Genomic DNA, 15,851 nt, shown 5'->3' on the forward strand with positions numbered 1-15,851 from the left:
TTAAAAAACTACATGATCACTTCAACAGATGCAGAAAAAGCATTTGACAAAGTACAACACCCATTTATTATAAAAACGCTCAGCAAAAAAGGTTTGGAGGGAACATACCTCAACATAATAGAGGTCTTATATGAAAAACACAACGAATATCATACTCAGTGCAGAGCTTTTCCCCTAAGATCAGGAACAAGAGGAACAAAACAAGGATGTCCACTTTCACCCCCTTCTATTCATAGTAGGGCAAGTCCTAGCCACAGCAATCAGACAACAAAAAGAAATAAAAGGCATCCAAATTGGTTTAAAAAAAAAAAAGGAGTAAAACTTTCCTTATCTGTAGATGACATGATACTATTTACAGAAAATCCTAAACATTCCACCAAAACACTGTTAGTAGTGATAAATTAATTCAGTAAGATCACAGGATACAAAACCAATATACAGAAATTTGCTGCATTTCTATACAGTAATAATGAAGTAGCAGGAAGAGAAATTTTTTTAAAAATCCTATTTACAATTACACCAAAACAATAAAATACCTAGGAATAAACTTAACCAAGTAGGTGAAAGACGTATATTCTGAAAACTATGAAACACTGATGAAAGAAATTGAAGACAACACAAACAAATGGAAAGATATTCCATGCTCATGGACTGGAAAAACAAATACTGTTAAAATGTCCATACTATCCAGCACAATCTACAGATTTAATGCAATCCCTAGCAAAGTATAAATAGCATTCTTCTCAGAACTAAAACAAACAATCCTAAAAATTGCATGGAAACACAAAAGACACCAAATAGCCAAAGAAATCTTGAAAAAGAAGAGCAAAACTGGAAATATCACAAGCCCAGATTTCAAGATACACTACAAAGCTATAGTAATCAATATAGTACAGGCACAAAAACAGACACACATCAATAGAACACAATGGAGAGCCCAGAAATAAACTCAGGATTATATGGTCACTTAATTTTTGACAAAGGAGGCAAGAAGATGTAACTGGAAAAAGACAGTCTCTTCAAAAAATGGTGTTGTGAAAACTGGACAGCTACATGCGAAAGAATGAAACTGGACCAATTTACATATACACAATATAAACTCAAAATGGATTAAGGACCTAAATGTGAGATCTGAAACCTAAGAGCTCTAGAAGAGAGCACAGGCAGTAATTCTCTGACATTAGCTATAGCAATATTTTTCTAAATATGTCTCCTGAAGCAAGGGAAACAAAAGCAAAAATAAACTACTGGGACTTTATCACAATAAAAAGCTTCTGCACAGCAAAGGAAACCATCAGCAAAACTAAAAGACAATTATAGAATGGAAGATAATATTTGCAAATGACATATCTGATAAAGGGTTAGTATCCAAAATATATAAAGAACTTCCAAAATTCAACATCAAAAAAATAAATAATCCAATTAAAAAGCAGGCGCAAGACATGAACAGACATTTCTTTTTTTTTTTTAAAGGTTTTATTTATTTGTTAGAGAGAGAGAGATACAGAGTGCAAGCACAGGCAGAGTGGCAGGCTAGAGACAGAGGGAGAAGCAGACTCCCCGCTGAGCAAGGAGCCCGATGTGGGACTCGCTCCCAGGACGCTGGGATCATGACCTGAGCCGAAGGCAGCCGCCCAACCAACTGAGCCACCCAGGCATCCCTTGAACAGACATCTCTACAAAGAAGACATACAGACAGCCAAAAGACACATGAAAAGATGCTCAACCTCACTCATCATGAAGCAAATGCAAATCAAAACCACAATAAGGTATCACTCTACATCTGCCAGAATGGCTGAAATCAAAAACACAAGAAACAGCAAGTGCTGGTGAGGATGTGGAAGAAAAAGGAACCCTCCTGCTCTGTTGGTAGGAATGCAAAGTAGTGCAGTCAATGTGGAAAACAGTGTGGAGTCTCCTCAAAAAATTAAAAAATAGAACTACCCTATGGTACAGTAATTCTACTACCCATATTCTTTACGTAATATGAAAATACTAAGTTGAAAAGATATACGCAACCTAGCGCAGAGCTGGTGCAGGGCTGGATGTCATGACCCTGACCTCATGACCTGAGCCAAGATCAAGAACTGGATGCTTAACCAACTGAGCCACCCAGGTGCCCCACAAATTTTATCTCTTTAAAACAGTGCAATGCCCCAGGTGATATATGGAAGTGTCCAATCACTATATTGTACCCCTGAAAATAATATTACACTATTTAACTAACTGGAATTTAAATGAAAACATAATAAATAAATAAATGAAAAGTGCTATGCCATATAAATACTTTTCACTAAAAATAAGTGAAATATGTGACAAATAATATACACATAATAAGTGATTATAAAGTGAGATTCAATCCAAGAAATACATATAAGCATACCTTTGATCCCCAGTGCCCTTTTTAGGAAGGACAAGGAAATAGCTTCAACTTATTGGCATACCCCCTCCACAGTGTGCCGTTTATCTGCAATGAATTGTGGTATCTACCTGAAATCAAGACTGAAGGTCAGGTTGTCCCAAGTCAGATTATGATTTGATCCCTGAAATGTGAAGACAGGTATGTGATATCTAAATGATGGAATATCATGAAACCATTAAAATCTTTGATTAGAAAAAGTTCCCAAAGTTAATGATATATTAAGGTATAAAAGGCAGAATATAAAATTGTATTTATGATCCCAGGTAAAAATATTGAGAGAAATGGAGATATGTAACAATAGTTACCTCTAGTTCTACAGAGGAGAGAAACTGTTTAGCTCTTCCTTCTTTGTAGCTTTTCTTTCTATTCTTAAAGATTTTACTTATTTATTGGTCAGAGAGAGAGAGAGAGAGACAGAGCACAGGAGCACACAAGCAGACAGAGTGGCAGGCAAAGGGAGAAGTAGGTTCCTTGCCAAGCAGGGAGCCTGATAGGGACTTGATCCCAGGATTCTGGGATCATGACCTGAGCTGAAGGCAGATGCTCAACCAATTGAGCCACCCAGGCATCCCTGTTTAGCCCTTCCTAAACAATTCTAGCAATTAATGAAAGATCAAGAATCTGAACAAAATTAGCTAACAAAAGGCTGGAAAGTACCATCAAGGATTTTTAAATCCCAAAAGTGGGAAGGGCATCTTAGGCTGAAAGATTGTGGTCAGGAAAACACCCGGGACTTTTAATACCAAAAAGCACTCCTTGAAGAGAAGTGATCTTTAAAGTAGAGGAAAACATCGCTAAGTGAAATAATTATTGGTAACACTTAAGTAACAATAGACTATACATTTAATTTGTTTAATTTTCTTATCTGGCTCCATACTTCCTGGTTTCAATTATATAGTATTTAATGAGTACAGCATGCAATTAATATTTATGATGTTTTTAAATAAATAATGCTCATAAAAAAAAACATCCTTGACTTTACTATAGTTTCTCAGCTCTGGGGCACCTGGGAGAACCCAACCATTGGCTAGTTCCATCTCTTTAATGGCTGACAGCAGAATCTTAATGTCTAGGGGGGAATAAGTGGTCCTCCTAGGCATGCCTATAATTTCAAATCTATTCAACAAATCCCTCACCAATCACACTACATTTGAATATTAAATTTATTTAATTTCAACAATGAGCAGATTTACCAAAAGTTAAATCCCTTATGTCAGAAACTTAACCATTGATGGTATATAAACTCCTTGGTATGGAATTCAAAAAGTCTCCATCATGTAGCCCCAGTCTAAATACCAATGTTCCCACTCGGTACTCCTCAATTTGAAAACAGTCTCTTTCCCCACCACACTCTATTATAAACATGCCAACCTCATACCTACTTCCATGGTTTTATTTAGCAGATCTTTCCACTTAAAATGCTTCTCCTCTTGTCTCATTCAGGGATTCAGGTTCAGCTCTCGTTCAACCTTCTCCTAAGAAGTTCTAAATAATTTGACCAGCTATAACTCCCTTGTTGGAAACCCCATAATATATGCTGTCAATATACCATTCCTCCTGATGATCCTTTTAAAAAAATGCTATTTAATTGTTGTTGTATATTATTTGTTTTCTTAAGGATAGAAACCGTGTCTTTTCTATTTCTTATGTGCTGTTATTAGAAAGAGGGAGAAAATGTCATGCAGCAGAAAGAGAGCAAGGTTCACAGTCAGGCCAACCTGAATTTGAATCCTAGCTCTCCACAAACTAGTCAAGCAGTCTTAGGTAAGCCATTTAAGTTTTTTAAGCTTCAGCTCCCTCAGTGTGATTGATAATCTACAGAAAGCACCATCATAGGGTAGATAATGGTATTCCTTTCCTTTTCTCTTTTCTTTTCCCTCTTCGAATTTCCAGTGCATAAATATAGTAAGTCAAACTACATCAGAAGGGGTACCTGAATAAAGCCTTCTTACCCATTCTGCTCAAAGAAAAATCTGCCAAAACCATCCAGGATAGGACCGGCTGTAACACAAATTAAGACTTGTCACTGTGCTCTGCAACTAAAGAATATCTCAACTGATTTTAAACCAAGCTAAATCTCCTCTTCATAAGCATAGATTCCAAGGCCTGATCATGCTCAGGGTACTCTTGCTTAAGCAGGAAAGCTAGGAAGACTTCCTCAGAAGACTCTTGGAAGTATCTTGTATATAACAGAGATTCAAATCTGCTTACTTAATAGAATCGTAGAAACATAGAAGATTTTATTGTAAAACAGTAAGGTTAATTTCCTGAGTCATAGAAGAAAGCCAATTTCATTACGTTACAGTCACATCTGGGTAGCACAATGCTTTACGAGCAAGGAGGCACACCACCCCCCACCTTCAATAGCAAAGGCAGGGGAGGAAAGACAGTGCTTCAGTTGCCTCCAGTTTTAGGGACACTATTTTAAAGTAAAAGCTAATCATCATTACAACTAAAACTAGATTATCTTAAATACTGCCAAGGCAAAGAAAAAGCAAAAGAACATAATAAAAAGTCATTTTTTTTTTAAGATTTTATTTATTTGACAGGCAGAGACCACAAGTAGGCTGAGAGGTAGGCAGAGAGTGAGGAGGAAGCAGGCTCCCTGCTGAGCAGAGAGCCCGACGCGGGGCTCGATCCCAGGACCCTGGGATCATGACCTGAGCCGAAGGCAGAGGCTTTAACCCACTGAGCCACCCAGGCGCCCCTAAAAAGTCATTTTTAAAAGATGACAGAATTAAGATAAAACAGACATGAAATAAAAATAAAAGTCAATGAAATAAACTCAACTATTTAAAACCAAAGAACCAATCAAGCAAAAAGGTAGGCAGAAATTATGATATTACATCAAGACTGCATTTAAGGCAAAAATCATTTAAAAAGACAAAGAAGCCATAATGAAGATGTAGCTCTCACTAATTTTATGTATCTAATAACATGGCCTCAAAATATAAAACAAGGGAGTCTGGGTGGCTCAGTCAGTTAAGTGGCCAACTCTAGATTTCAACATAGGTCATGATCTCAGAATCATAAGTTCCAGCCCTGCTTTGGGCTCTATGCTCGGCAAGGAGTTGGCTTAAGATTCTCTCTCTCTCTGGGCGCCTGGGTGGCTCAGTGGGTTGAGCCACTGCCTTCGGCTCAGGTCATGATCCCAGGGTCCTGGGATCGAGTCCCGCACTGGGCTCTCTGCTCAGCAGGGAGCCTGCTTCCCCCCTCTCTCTCTGCCTGCCTCTGCCTGCTTGTGATCTCTCTGTCAAATAAATAAATAAAATCTTAAAAAAAAAAAAAGATTCTATCTCTCTCTCTCTCTCCCTCTGCCCCTCCCCATCCTGTGCACTCATGCACTCTCTCTTTCTTTCTCTCTCTCAAATAAATAATCTTTTTAAAAATTTTTTTAAAATTAAAATTTAAAATTAAAAAATTTTTTAGGGCGCCTGGGTGGCTCAGTGGGTTAAGCCGCTGCCTTCGGCTCAGGTCATGATCTCAGGGTCCTGGGATCGAGTCCCGTATCGGGCTCTCTGCTCAGCAGGGAGCCTGCTTCCCTCTCTCTCTCTCTCTGCCTGCCTCTCCGTCTACTTGTGATTTCTCTCTGTCAAATAAATAAATAAAATTTTTTAAAAAAAAATTAAAAAAATTAAAAAATTTTTAAATTTTATCTTAATTAAATTTTAAATTTTATATATGTGTATATATCTAAAATGTATATGTATAAAATATAGATTGAAATATATAAAATATATGTAAATAAAAATATATAATATATAAATTTAAAAATATATAAATTATATATAAAAATTACATATATAATTTTACATATATGTGCATACATACACATATATATATATATAAAACACACATATGAAGCAAAAACTACAGAAAACATACAAAGAAAATCAAGGGGTGCCTGGCTGGCCCAGTCAGTGGAGAATGAGATTCTTGATCTCAAGGTTGTGGGTTCAAGTCCCACCTTGCATATAGAGATTACTTAAAAATAAAATTTTAAAAAAGTGAAAATAGAAAAGAAAAAACAATGTTCATGGGAGATTAATTATCAGATCATAAAAATCAAAAGTAAAAAAGTGATTAGAAGAGCTGAATAATATTATACATAATAAGGTTGTTCTTTAAATTTAGAAAACTACATCCTGAAGAACACTTTTTTTTAAGCATAGGACAATCACAAAAACTAGCCTTGTACTAAAGTACACACAATAAAAAAAAGTTATTCAATCCTCCAAGGCATATTCTCTGTCCACAAAGCAATAAGACAATAAGCAGATAACAAAAGTAGAACAAAGAGGGGGAAAAAAAACTTGGAAAATTTAAAACTGTCAAAGGATTCTCGAGAAGGCAAAAATAAAATCATGGTTTTGAAGGGGGTGGAAATGGAATGATGTTATGGCTCTGAATGCTTTCTTCGCCAAAGCATCCAAGTGAGAAAGCTCATAGGGAGACTGTCTTAGAATCTTTTAGAAATTATGGGATCCTGCTATTTTCTAGTAAAAAAAAATCATCATCTCTTCACTCCTATGATCTAGCAGGATTTCTGTAAATTTCATGGCCTTACAAAGTCCCTATTTAGTCACTAATAATTTATGATTTCCTTTAATAATCCTCTCTACTCTCAATCAAGTGTGGGTTAAACTTCAAGTCAACCTGATGCAGAGGAACTAAAAACATGTAAGCATGACCTAGTTGTTTCCTGAAAAACTCAGAATTAAATCTGTAACAGCATTGTTCAATTGAACTTTCTATGATGCTGGAAATGTTCTATATGTGTGCTGTCCAGTATGGCAGCCAATAGCCCCAGGGGCCATTAAGCACTTGAAATCTGGTTAGTATGATTAAAGAACTGAGATGTTAGATTTTATTTAATTTTAATTATTTAAACTTAAATCACCACAAGTAGCCAGTGGCTATTATGTTGGACAGAGCTAGTCTATAACCACCCAGATAGGCAGGCTGGTGAAACTTAGGAAGGAAAGATTACAAAACACACACAAAAAGATTCCATTTAATAAAAGAAGTGATAAAGGAGCTATAAAAAACAGATCAGGGGTGCCAAGGTGGTGCAGTCAGTTATCCAGCCGACTCCTAGTTTTGGCTCAGGTCATGATCTCAGGGTCCTGAGATCAAGCCCCATGTCAGGCTCCACACTTAGCATGATGTCTGTATCAGGATTCTCTCTCTCCCTCTGCCCCTCCCCCCGCCGGCTTGTGCCCTCTCTCTCTCTCCCTCTCTCAAATAAATGGATAAATCTTAAAAAAAAAGGGGGGGGGGCAGACCAGCTGTGGGGAGGATAGATGCTGGGATAAGCTTCAGCTTAGGGTCCCTGCTGTTTGCTGATAGGCCTCCCTCTCCTGTGTTCTGCACAATAGCATTTCCCCCCAAAGCTTCAACAGTATGTTGTTGGGGGTGGGGGGACAGTGGACAATGGAGGTAGGTATACTAATAACTGGACTAGCAGTATGGATTGCTCAAAAATTATTTGATCCTCCTGCTTTACTACAAGTTCTGTATAAACTGTCAACCCCTACCTCGGTCAAAGAAAAGAGAAAGAAAGGAAGAAAATAGAAAATGAAGATAAATGTAAAAAAGGGAAAGTGAATAGGGATAAAGGGAAAAAAGAGGCCCTTCCAAAGGCAGCAGTACCACTGGCAGCTGCCCAACTATAAGACGCGTGACCAAACTGTTAATGTTTCCATTCCTTGAATAAATACTCACAGAATGTCGATAACATTGGGCACTGGGCGAGGCACTGGGCTTATGGTGGTTAAAGACAAAGAGTCTCCATCTCTCAAGGTATTCAGAATGAAATGGGGGAAATGGGCACTTACATAACTATCTTCTGCAGAGAGATATGTTACAAAGAGAGATGGAGAAGGGCAGGTCAGGGATGCCTTCTAAAGGAGCATTATTTAAAAGATGACTAATAGCCTTCCAGGTGAAGGAGGAGGGACTGCAGGGAATGTGGAGACACAAGGATGAGAATGGTGAAGAAGAACATGTAGGAGGGAGTGAATGCCATGGTTTTGTAACTGGGAATGTCGCAGGGATTAAAGTCTGGATTAAATGTCAGGGATGAGTTTTGACTATTTTCTATTTTTCAAGAAGGAAAGATTAAACATTTCTGAGTAAAATAGTATAATAACTTTGCTTCCAAAAGATTAAAGTGGTGGCTATGTGGAGATAGTCTGGAATTAGGGCCAGAGTTTAGACTGGAAGGTCAGTTAGGAGGCTACTGAGACCATCCACAATGAGAGATCATAAGGGTCCTCGATGAATATATTGGTTATATGTGCCCAGAATTCATGTCCCTTTCTTTTGGTAACAGAACTCTCCTTTTCCACAGGGGAATCACCCCTCTGCCATATACTGGGGTCCATGAAGTTCCAAGAAAGTATACCCTTGCCTCAGGATCCAGGGTTGGGCACATAATTTGGGCCTGACAGAGTGGCATATTCCATACCCTGATTATACGAAGGGGAACATAACTCAGGTCAATCCAAAAATACTCAGCCTCCAAATTTTTGTTTTTGTTATACCTATTAGGATTGCTTTGTTTGTTTGTTTGTTGTTTTGGTTTGATTTGGTTGGGCTTGATTAGGGTTATCCTGTAGAAAAGTCTGAATGAAGACAACACATAGGGAAGAGGAGCCCACAGAGAGGGACAAATTCTTATTTAAGCCTATACTTGGTCAGGCCTGAAGCAATATTACTCCCTGGATTTTTCAGTAATACAAGGAAATATATTTGGAAATGGAGAAAGAAATAAAGCTCCCAGAGAAAAATCAGGAACAAAATTCATAGGACCTGGAAACTACCTTGATAAGGGGAATGAGGAGGAAAGTAAAATTTCACTTTGAGGGAATTTGGGTTTGTTGAGTGGGAAATGCTATTAACTGAGATACAGAACAGAAGATGGAACCGTTTTATTTAACCAATGGACTGAGCTCAGTTTGGAGACACTAAAAAGGATTTCAATACTTCAATTTTGACTGTATCTGGATCACTGCACCAGAAAAACTGCATATAGCTGGGTTTCAAGTTCAGACTGCACAGCCTAAGGCAGTATAGGGTGGCGGAGTAAAGCCAGAAGAACCTATCCTTTCATCGTTTAGTAATTTCACCGAACAACCTCCAAATGACTGGCACTTACTACCCAACTAAAGAAAGAGAAGCATTATCCCTAAGCAGTATAGTGTTTTGCTAGAGTGATAAATAGCTAGATGAAAATTAAGGGAACCTACGAAATAACTAAAATCCAAGGATAAAGTGAAAAGCTAGGCTAACACCCCCCCATCCTCAGAGTGGAGTGCTGAACTCAGAGGAGCCAAGGAAGGAAGAAGAACAAGAAGTAGAATTGAGAACAACAACCAGAAAAGTACATATCCACCTTATTTCAAGAAAACTGGGGAGGAGACAGCAAGTAGACACTTTTTGCACTTAGCACATACCAAGCACCCCATGAAGAGTTTTGTGGAAATTATCTTTTCAAAATCTCACAAGTTACCAGTCAGGAGGGCATTATTTTTCCTACTCAGATGGATGAGCCAAATTAAGCAGTAAAGCTAGGATTCACAGGCAGGTCTACCTGGTTATAATGCACATTTCACTACATCAACTGCTTTCAGAAAATATATTGATATTTTCAGGAATATACTGATAAGTTTATCCTTTGTATATAAAAATGATGCCATCTCAGAACGCCTGGATGGTTCAGCTGGTTAAGCATCTGACTCTCGATTTCAGCTCTGGTCATGAACTCAGAGTCATGGGATCAAGCCCCACATTGGGCTCTGTGCTCAGCACAGAGTCTGCTTGTCCCTCTCCCTTTGCTCCTCCCCACTAATGCTCTCTCTTTCACTCTATCAAATAAGTAATAAAATCTTTCTTTTTAAAAGATTTTATTTTTTTTATTTGACAGAGAGAGAGGGGGAGAGAGAGTGGTAGGGGCAGAGGGAGAAGCAGATTCCCCGCCGAGCGGAGACATGGGAGACGGATGCGGGGCTTGATCCCAGGACCCTGGGATTATGCCCTGAGCTAAAAGCAGACGCTTAACTGACTAAGCCACCCAGGCGCCCCATTAAATAAAATTTAAAAATAAAATGATCCCATCTCATCATGAAGATTTTTTCTGAACTGGGTATTTTATTGACCATAGAAAGTTAGGTTAAGAGTGACCCAGCCACAATGCCTCAATTCTCAGGCACCGGTATGTATATGCCAGTTGTCTACTTGGAGCTAAGGAGGCCTTGGTGCCATGAAACTTCATCAAACAACACATTCTGAGTTAACTCAGCCAGCAACAAAGAGTAGGCTATAGCAACAATACTAGTGACCTTGTGGGGATAGTCCCACTGCAGAAATTAAATTTTGACTAGAGTTGCTTGGTTAAGAGGCAAGCATTAGAGGGGCACCTGGGTGGCTCAGTCTGTTGAGCGACCAACTGGGGTTGCAACTGGGCCTAATGTTGGGCTCCACAATCCATGGGGAGTCTGCTTGGAATTCTATCCCTCTCTCTCTGCCCCTCCTTGTGCTCTCTCTCTCTCCGGTGAATAAATAAATCTTAAAAAGAAAAAAAGGTAAGCATGGAAAAAATAATAGAGAGAAAAATATAGCTGCAAAGGAGCTGTCCCTACGGTCCTGAATGAGAGGCAAAGAATGCTATAAAATTCATTATCTTATACATTTCTTTGTCCCAGTATATTAACATAATGAGGCAGCATAGCATAAGTATTAAAAGTTCAGACTCCGGAGCCAAATTGCCTGGGCTTGAATCCCAGTTCCACCAGGATTCACTGTAGGAAATTGTCAAGTTATTTATCCTGTTCATGTCTCAGCTTCCTCATCTATTAAATGGGGATAATAATAATACCTGTTTTGTTTGGCCATCATGAGAAGTAAATAAATTAATACTTGTAAGGCTCCTAAGTACTGCCTGGCATGTGATAAGTGTTTATTTAAATACATCAAATAAATAACTAACCCAGCTAGATGGGGAGGAAATGTGAATTTGAAATTTCCAGCCCAGCCTCTCCCACATGAACTGGTAAAGGAAAAGAAAACTGAACCAAAACCTTATTTAAAATTTATATGGGACCTTTCACACGAAGCATTTCACAGACATCTGGAGGAAGAATAAATAGCCAAATATACATAAGCAGAAACTGAAACGTGGAAAAGGGAAGTAAGATGTTCAATTTCAATGAACTCATCTTTCATACATCTCAGGCAGGAACCCAGGCTTGTCAGTCCACATTTTGTACGCAGGCCACAAGTTAACAGTGTACATAAAAGAGGAGTCAAACTTAAAAACAGCCAGGTCTTCACCTGGGCGCATTATCTCATTAATTTCCCCCCTGCTGATGTTTTCTCACTGAAGCAAACACCTAAATATGGGAAGCACCTATACAGAGAACAAGTCAACATTTAATCAAAGTAGTTTGTAAAATCTTAAATCCTCCATTTCTAAAGGGTATGAACAAGATGTCAATAGTTTCGTATAAATAAATGTGAAATTGCTAAATTGCATTGTGGAGAAAGAGAGAAGGGTTTGAAGACGAAAAGGAAATGACAGAGAGATCCTGCCACTCTGACAGAGGCACGCACACAATTTCTAGTTTCATTAGCAAGCCCGCTCCCCCACACCATGGCCATTACAATCGTCCACTTTCATACACAGGCCCTCCTTCTCGTCGTCTTCCTCACAGTCATCTCCGCCTAAGCTGCTTTCTAGGCCAGTCATAGTGCCCTAACCTTTGCGCCCAGAAATTCTTACAACACCAACCTTCTTAATATTGGTCTGATAAGCTGTCACCTCAAGTTTCACTCAGGCTACCAACATTGTGCCCTACTCCCATCTATAGACTCTCGCCTGCAAAGTCTCACAAAAGCACCTCTCAATAGCTACCTCCTCTCCTGATCCCCCTGCCCTCAGCATATCATACCCACATTAAACCCGTTCCCGTCCTATCCACGCCCTGCCAGTCCTTCTTCTCACAATTTCTTCCCAAATAAGTCTCCCAAAGTCCATCACGCCCGACACTTCTGCCGGTGGTCTCCGAGCCCTCACAATCCTCCCGGTGGTTTGGTGCACCATTGGCCTTCGACCCCCCGCGCCCTTCCCCAACCCACCTGCTCTCCTCCGGCAGGCGCTCCTCGCAGCCGCCGAGCTCCATTCCCGCGCCCTCCGGCCGCATCCGGGGCTACGAGGTCGCCTCCTCTCTGAAGAGAGGCGCCCCTGCCCCTTCGTCCCTAAGGGCTCCCGAAGCCCTAAGAAGCGGAGGAAGGCACCGCGGTGGGTGGGCTCAGGATGATGCACTACACTTGGGATGACAGCAGGAACGGTGATTGCTGTCTCAGCTGCGGTTTCTAGCCCTGCCACCCCCACTTCCGGCTCCAAGAACTACAACTCCCAGTAAGCACTTCGAAGACCCGGCCGCTCCCGGCATGCTCCGCCCGGTCCAATCCGAGGCCGCGCTCGCGGCGAATGCCGCCTCTGGCTGCGTGCTCGCGACCGTACACTAGGCGGGGAATACCAGCGTTACGTTGTGGAATACGTATGGGTGCAAATCCTTACACACTCAGGTCGTGCTTCACACTCGGGGCCGGATGGGATCAGAAGTTTAGACTAGGAAATAACGCTGATCTTAATCCAAGTACAGTTAACCCCGCTTCAGCCTACCCGGGTTTAACACCTGTCGGTGATGTTTGGGGACCTCAAGCATTTTAATGAAGAGCTCACGTACTGAAGAGCACAGCTTGCTTTGGGATCGCAAAGGAAAAGCAGGAGGGAAAGGCTTTGCGGGGAAGTTTTCCTGCAGAACTGGTCAGAGCAGAGGTTTTTGTTTTTGTTTTTGTTTTTCAGAGCAGAGTTTTTAAGGATAAGTATGAATTAGCCAGGAGAAGAGAAAGTGGAAACAGTGGCCCAGGCATAAGGAAGCATGCTGGTTTGGGAAGTACTAGTTCTGAGTAGTAATAAGACCTGGGAAGAGGTGGGGAACAGAATGGTGTTGGTGAGCAAGCACCCTAAATCGTGAAGTGCCATTTTAAAGAATTTGGATTTTATCTTTAAAACAATTAGGAGCAAATTAAGAATATGCAAATCAAGAAGTGGTTTGACCAAACTTGCTTAGAAAACTACTTTTGAGGGGCGCCTGGGTGGCTCAGTGGGTTAAGCCGCTGCCTTCGGCTCAGGTCATGATCTCGGGGTCCTGGGATCGAGTCCCGCATCGGGCTCTCTGCTCAGCAGGGAGCCTGCTTCCCTCTCTCTCTCTGCCTGCCTCTCCATCTACTTGTGATTTCTCTCTGTCAAATAAATAAATAAAATCTTAAAAAAAAAAAAAAGAAAGAAAAGAAAACTACTTTTGACAATGTGGAGAGGGAATGGGGAATGTACCATGTTGGAGGTAAGGCTGGAAAAATGGATATGAGAGAAAATTGAAAATCCCGATAGAGGCCAAGCAGGTAATGCCAATGAGAAAAGTGAGCTGGTTGTTGGAGAGTGGCAGAAACTCTGAACTGGAAAGTTCGTCCAAGAAGGGAGGTCTTACCTTTTCTACAATTGAATGATGCAAAATGGGTATATAGGCCTAGAATTGCCTAATACTCTGATTTTGCGATAGAAGCTGGAGTCTGCTTTTTTAAGTACAACTTTTAATTTTTAGAAAAAATCGGTAACAATTTTTTTTATTGTAAACATTACACAGTCCAAAAAAAAAAAAAGTTTATAGGCTAAATGTGCCTTTGGATTACTAGTTTGCAAGTTCAGGCCTGAACTGGGGTAGTAGGGAATAAGGAGGTTGGAATTAGTGCAATGGTAAAGCAATAGAATCTGTACTACTCTGTGAGAGGGGTCTCTAGGTAAGCTCCGTGGAAAACTAGTTACTCTGTTAAAAATAATATATGACTTAAAGGAATTTTCAAACTTGAGAAAACTTTTTCGTGAATTAAAAGTGAAATGAAGGAGGTTTTTAATGTAAGTTATGATTTTCAGCTTCCATTTATATAAAAAATAGACCTCGTTCAAACTTCTTCATATTATCCTACTAAAGGGTTATACTTTTTTAGAAAGTGGCAGTGTTAATCACTGGGATTTCACTTCTATTTCTACGAATGTATGAACTTTATTTTTGGCAGGCAGTTTAATCCCAAAATAATGTCACATGATCTTAGCATATTTACATGAAAGACCACTTTATCAGGAAATTCTAGAACTAAAATTGTAAAAAGTCTCAGTTCTATAGTAAAAGTTCTGAGAAAGGTTACACCCCAAGTCTGGGTTAAACATATTTAAAGCAGTTAATAAATGTGATAATGACTTATATTAGCCATGTGTCCCCCTGTCCTATCCTTCCGCTTTCCCTCACCCCAGATGGCCATATCCTGAATCCTTGCTTTATGATTTCACTGCTTCCCTTTTTATATAGTTTCTTTGTATCAATTTACATACCTAGAAATTATTATTTTTTTAAATTTTTGTGTTTTAACTTCACAAAAAGTATAGTGAGCTGTATTTATTCTTTGAGGCCTTAGGTTTTTTTTGCTTAATGTTACATTGATAAGGTTCATTCACATTATCATATGTCACTGTAGTTCATTGATTTTTGACTGCTATATAATAGTTCATTGTGTGAATACAGCAGTTTATTCATGCTGTCTTTCATTGATAAGCATTTGGGTTGTTTCTAGGTTTTTGCTATTGTAAACAGTGCTGCTATTAATATTATCTTACTGCACCCTCTTGTATGTAAACAAAGGTTTCTGTTGGGTACAGAAGTGGAATTGCTAGGTCATAGGGCTATTGTTTATTCTAGCTTTTGTTTTGAGTGGTGGGTTTGTAGGTACACAGTTTTCAAAATAACTAATTAGTTATGATGTCATAACTAATTATAAGTGGTTATTTAAAATAACCCAAAAAATGAAATAAAATAAAATAACTAATCAGGGCCCCTGGGTGGCTTAGTCATTAAGCAACTGCCTTTGGCTCAGGTCATGATCCCAGGGTCCTGGGATCAAGCTGCCCATCCAGCTGGCTCCCTGCTCAGCTGGATGGAAGCCTGCTTCTCCCTCCCATGCTCCCCCTGCTTGTATTCTCTCTCTCGCTCTCTCTTTCTCTCTGTCAGATAAAAAAATAAAATCTTAAAAAAAATTAACTAACCAAATAAAAATGGGCCATGCATGGAAGATGATGACCAAAGTATGTCATGAACCAAGGATTGTTAGTACAATATTGTGCTTCTGAGGCCCAAATGCAAAAATTTCCAAATATGCAAAAATATCTAGCATGAGTATTCAATAAGTCACATAAATGTAATGGTCTTACTTAGAACTGCTTGCTGAGGTAATATTTTAGAAGTCAAAAAACCTGAAGAAGATTGTTTGATCTTGATCAATGTTTTCAAGATCACCAGGATGCTAGTTTTAT

At 39.4% G+C, this 15,851-nt stretch overlaps 1 protein-coding gene across 8 annotated transcripts in view; it reads right to left on the reverse strand.

Annotated features, from left to right (window-relative positions):
- RUBCN (rubicon autophagy regulator) overlaps positions 1–12,802 on the reverse strand; it is a 59,326-nt gene extending 46,524 nt beyond the window's left edge. For all 8 annotated transcript variants that reach the window (XM_044252121.1, XM_044252120.1, XM_044252116.1 and 5 more), the window contains exon 1: positions 12,560–12,802. In XM_044252121.1, the coding sequence (XP_044108056.1) occupies positions 12,560–12,624 (65 nt within the window). In that variant the 5' untranslated portion in view covers positions 12,625–12,802. The remainder of the gene's footprint in view (positions 1–12,559) is intronic.
- Between the last annotated feature and the right edge of the window lie 3,049 nt (positions 12,803–15,851).

This window comes from Neovison vison, chromosome 6 (genome assembly GCF_020171115.1).
Source record: "Neovison vison isolate M4711 chromosome 6, ASM_NN_V1, whole genome shotgun sequence".
Taxonomy (NCBI): Eukaryota; Metazoa; Chordata; class Mammalia; order Carnivora; family Mustelidae; genus Neogale; species Neogale vison.